At 46.8% G+C, this 5,205-nt stretch overlaps 1 protein-coding gene across 1 annotated transcript in view; it reads left to right on the top strand.

Moving 5' to 3' along the window:
- Positions 1-530: 530 nt before the first annotated feature.
- CISH (cytokine inducible SH2-containing protein) overlaps positions 531-5,205 on the top strand; it is a 5,593-nt gene continuing 918 nt past the window's right edge. Inside the window, exons 1-2 of the mRNA XM_010146020.1 lie at positions 531-577; positions 4,735-4,961. Of these exons, the coding sequence (XP_010144322.1) occupies positions 531-577; positions 4,735-4,961 (274 nt within the window). The remainder of the gene's footprint in view (positions 578-4,734; positions 4,962-5,205) is intronic.

Raw genomic sequence — 5,205 nt, 5'->3', positions numbered from 1 at the left:
GGGGTTTTTTTTTTTTTTCCACAGAGCTTCATTACTTCTGGAGTCAGTGAACGAGCAGGTTGCTGCTCTCCCGGCTCTCCTCCCCTAAGAGTTCGGGGGAAATTTATTTATTGGTATCTATTTATTACTATTTCAGACTGCTCTGAATATTTTTTCTAAAAGATCCCTCTGAAGGAACATCAGTTCCTCTTTAAATATATGTAATTTCCCTTTGGTTATTTTTAAAACTTTTTGCTGTTGCTGCTGTTCTCTGAAAAGCAGAACGAGAACTCACTCTTTTCTAAAGCACTGAGAGCGCACCCATCTTCCCGGCCAAAGCGGCTGAACGATCTGCGAAGTCTTTCTGGGATTCGCCTTCTGCTGGGTCTGAAACACAGCCTGCTGCGGAAGGGTTTGCAGGGACTCCTCAGCCCTCTTGCACCGTGAACCCCGACTAGAGGCTGGAAGCAGCTTGCTCCTTCTGGGAAGCCAAGGAGACAGAAGAGAAGGAGACAAGAGGAGAAAGCCCTTCCCACCTTCTTGAAGACTTAATGCTTTTCCCTTGGTCCAGGAGTGACATGATCCTCTGTGTTCAGGGGTAAGACGCTTTGTGGCCCTCTTTTAAAGGCTGTGGTTTGATATTTGTAATCGCTAAGATTGTCTGGGACAGTTTTCCAGCTCGTGTGAGTTGCCAGGTGTGACTGTCATGGAACGGGAATGACTTACACTGGTCGAGTGCTGACTTCTGTGTGTGTGTCCTGGGTGCCTGCTTTTTAGATTCTATGGCCACAAATCCTGGGACCAGAAAGTATTCCTGATTTCCCTGCTTTCCATTGCATTCCAAGCCTTTGGGGGAGTAAAAATTCTAAAAACTTGGGATAGCGTTGTTCAGCGGTGTGTGCACAGCCTCAGCCAGGACACAAGCCTGAGCCAGGAGGTGTTCTCTAATGTCCCGTGCTGCATAGATGGAAAGTGCTAGCATGTGTTCCAGCCTGAGCCGTAATGTCAGTGCTGGCCATCCCTCTTGCATGCAGGGGCTTTGCCTCGCAGCCAAGGCGTTTGTTTTGCCAGCTTGAAATGACCAAAGCACAGGATTTTTTTGCCATTTCCCCCAAAATCTGTTCCACAGACAAGCAAAGCTCACGCTTGCCAATACTTCCCTTCTGCTCAGGTGGGTTTGTTTTCACGCCCATTTTCAGTCTGCTGCTGTGGTTCCTATAGCCACGGCAAAGGGAATTCATTTTTCAGCTCAGGCTTTGTGAAACCCTCATCTGAAGCTTTTCTCCAGGGTTAACATACCAGAGCAACTGCCTCCCTTCACCTACCAAGAACTTATGTAGACAGATGTGTAGACGGTTCTCTCTGAATGTCTTTTTTTATGACTACTTATTGCTCAGTTTTCATTATCCTCTAGGATTTCATCTATCCCGCACTCTATTCTCCTTCCTATTCTGACCAAGCTCCCATGGGTGTGTTGGGACATGGCTGATGGAAGGGAGAGCAGCTCAACACACTTTTGCTTGTACTATTTGTACCACGTTACAAAGTTTAGCTTATCAGCAAAGTACCTGCACAGCTAACACTAACTGATAGCAGGCGTGTCTGCTTTTCTTGAACTTTCTTGACTTTCCAAGGCTCTTTGAAACATTAATTGTCAAAGCAGAGGGAAGCTCATTTGCTGTTTCTCTCAGACTACCAGCCAGACATGCCACATTTTATATATTTTTCTTCCTCATCACAGCTGTTGTATGAACACTTCACTCTGATCAGTCCTGATCCTCCACATGCCTCTCCTCTACTTTCTTTCTTACAAGCACTAATTATTTTCAAGCACCTACTTTGCCCCATTAAAAGGATGACTTTTTCATGGCTGCACACCTTTTTCAATATGTCAAACTCTTCTTATCCCTCTTGTAAATGCACTTACATTAAAAGTTGTACCTGCCATCACTCACTGATCCCTTCTGCTCTCCCTTTCCTGTGCTTGGAGCCGCTCTGTTTGGTCACAGCAGCAGATCTTCTCTCTTCAGCCTATGTACAGAATTGTTCAGGACACCAGCACCTCCCAGTCTATGGGCATTTCTAATCCTCCTCCTCTCTTCCACCGTGTTCCTTTGAGATTACAGCTACACTACAACTTTTTGTAGGTGAAGAAGGAGGCATAAGGCAGGTATGTAGAAGGAAAATAGGAACAGTGTAAGCAGGCCCTTCTCTGGCTGTGGTGGAAGAATTTCTACAGTGACTGCATGGGGTTTGGGCTCCGTCAGCTTCAGGTGCAGGAAGTGTAAGGCAGCAAAGAGCGAGCAAGTGGGAGATCTCATCTCAAGCACATGGGCTCTGCTTCAGAGACCCACAGCGGCTCTATAAAAGAAACCTCCTGACAATGTCACACAGTCGACAAGTCTTTTGGAGGGCTGAACTGTGAACTGGTACAGCCCTTGAAATCAACAACTTTCAGCCATGAATCAGGGCTATCTTTCCCCTCATAACTTTGCAATCTCTCTCTTCCTTCCCAGTCTCTCTCAGCCAATTCTCATTTCCTCTCTGAAGTAGGTGTATATAAAAAGAAAAAGAAGTAGTTCCATGCCAAGGAGAAGTTTTCTTTGTGTTCAAAACCTTTCCCAAAGGGTAGGCCAGGAGAAAGTAAGTTCAGGGAGGTGTGGAATTTGGACGGCAGTATTCAAGTTCTGGGGAGTGTGTGGGCAGTGAGCAGAGCAGGACTCATTTTACTTTAACGTGGGTCACAGTCTTTTTCAGCTCAGTGAACAGTTGGTATAAGAACGCACCTGGGAGAGAATGCTCTGCCAGCAGTCCTGTGTAACGTCCTCTTGGCTCACATGAAATATCCTGTTAGGCTCAGTACAGGGAAGGATCTGGTTTATACTCTCCCTTGCTCAAAAAGGGGAGAAATGGAGAATCGGAAACTCCTTTCCCTGGGAAGACAGGTAAACAGACATTTGTGAAGACCATGACAGCAAGAGGGAGACAAAAACACAGCCCTCAGCACCTACAAATGTAGCTCAGGTGGGTCTTAAAAGAGAACTCAGAGGTCTCCCAACAGCAATCTCCAGGTGTAAAAGTATATTCATATCCACTCTTCTGTGAAAGCCACTGAATGTGCAGTCCCTGTGATCAAGGGTGCCTGGTGAAGGTATGGGCCAGCCAGGTTTGCCTTCCTGCCCATTAAGACAAAATAAGAAATGAGGCTCAAATGCCATGAATGCCAAGAGGATACCCTGCTTCTGAAATGGGATTTGACACACAGAAAAAGGAGGAATGTTCTTTTTCTACACAGCAACAAAATAGCAGGGGTTTGCCATGTATTGCATGGGCAAGAAGCGTCTCTCTATAGGTTCAATTCTACCAGCAGGTTTACAAAAACCCCATTTATTAGAAACACAGAGTCGTGGAACTGATCGCGGCTCTCACTCACACACAAGTCATTGTGAAGTCATTTTCAGGTTATCTCTGAATCCCCCACATCTCTTCTTCCTGCTCCCCATCCCATACTTGGTGACTCGGCAGTTTGAGACGGTGGTGTGCAGCTGTGATCAGGCACAGATCAGTTGACAACACATTTGTGTATGTACGTGAAGTGTCTGTGTTTACATAATGCACAGAGAAGGAGGAAGATTGGGAGGGAAGCGCTTATGACCTCAGAGTCTCCTTCCACTTCTCTCTTCAGGGGGAGGGGAGGTGGGGGGAGGTGGCTGCTGCCTTTGCAATCACCATCAGCCCCAATGGTGCTGTGACAGGCTCACGCTGAGGGCTGTGGTGTGCTTCTCTGGAAACTCAGCCATCTTTTATGTTAAGTGTCTGAAAGAATGTCTCAAGCAAGCGAGTGCCTGTGGGGGATGTAACACAGGACATGAGGCAGAACAGGGCGCACAAAGGCAAAGAGTCTCCAAGACAGAAACGCGTTTTTGCCCAGCAGCTTACCTGGGAATGAAGACTTCCCTGGTCCCCAACATCCATCCTCCCCCTGGAGCTCGGCCTTTCTTTAGGAATCTCCAGAGGAGCCCCATGAGAGGGCCAGGCTTCCTGAAACTGTACTTAGGTGCTGCACAGCTACACTAACACTCTCTTTAGGCCACAGAGGGATTAATGTTCACAGCAGGTCAGCCATGGCAGGACCTCCTGCTGCTGTAATCCGGCAGGGATTACAGTCACACTCAGATCTCCCTTGTGCCATTTGTATAGCTGGGGTTTGTGTAGCGTGCAGGCTTGGCTAAAACAAGGTTTCCCGTTATTCTACTACAAGATCAGCTCACTCTGAGTTCCGACGCATTTAGGATCAGGTCAACCTTGATAGGAAAGCAGGTAGGACAAAACCCAAGATATTCCCAATTCTGCTTCTATTTATATTACATGACTAACAAACCCACTGGCAGAAAAAGAAATGCTCCAACATTGTAATGATGTAAGTGAAGCTGTAATGCTGCTACAAACCTTATTGCCTCTGAAACCACAAAATCAAAGGCAACATCTAAAAATGCTAGGTTTCAAATGAACCTAAATTGTAGGACAGACCACTTTTGACAAGGTGAAAGGGGCCACCTCTCTCTCCCTGTTTCTAAGAGCTCATCTTTAGCTGTGTAATTTCCCCCCCTTCCCTCTCTCTGAACATGGTCATATTGGTGATGTTTATAACATGTAACATGCTGTGGTACAATATAGCATGCACTGAACAGACTCTACAACCTATCAACCTATTTCAAGGCAAGGAAAAACACCAGCATGTGCCCTTCATTTCAGATCTCACCCTTTGCTGGCAGAGGAAAAGATCAGGAGACTGTCACCCAGGGGCATTGCAGTGGAACTGCCAGAGCCAATCATGCAGCCTCTCCCAGCTATGGCCTTCCAGGAGGAGTCTGCGCCTGCCTTTGCAGCACCAGTTCCAGACAGCAACCCACCTCAGACACGAGACCCTGAAGAAGACCTCCTCTGCATTGCAAAAACCTTCTCCTATCTGCGAGAATCTGGTAAGGCTCAACTCACAAAGTCATGGGGATGGAAGGCTCTAGGGAGCAGGGAGAGCCTGCTCTACAATCTGAGCTCCAGGAAGAATCGTCCGATCCCACTTCAGACAGGAACCTGGTTCTGTCACAGGCACGCTCTTCTGGATGCAGCAAGTGTGTTTTCAGTCTCTCTGAATTTGTATCATGAAGTAATTTATTACTAGTCTTGGCAAAAGCTCTGTCTTTTAAAAGTGAATCAGGAGCAGGA

The sequence above is a fragment of the Buceros rhinoceros genome, unplaced genomic scaffold (assembly GCF_000710305.1).
Source record: "Buceros rhinoceros silvestris isolate BGI_N320 unplaced genomic scaffold, ASM71030v1 scaffold972, whole genome shotgun sequence".
In the NCBI taxonomy this organism is placed as follows: domain Eukaryota; kingdom Metazoa; phylum Chordata; class Aves; order Bucerotiformes; family Bucerotidae; genus Buceros; species Buceros rhinoceros.
Note: the sequence above shows the minus strand (reverse complement) of the source record. Positions and strands in the feature narration are given on the sequence as shown.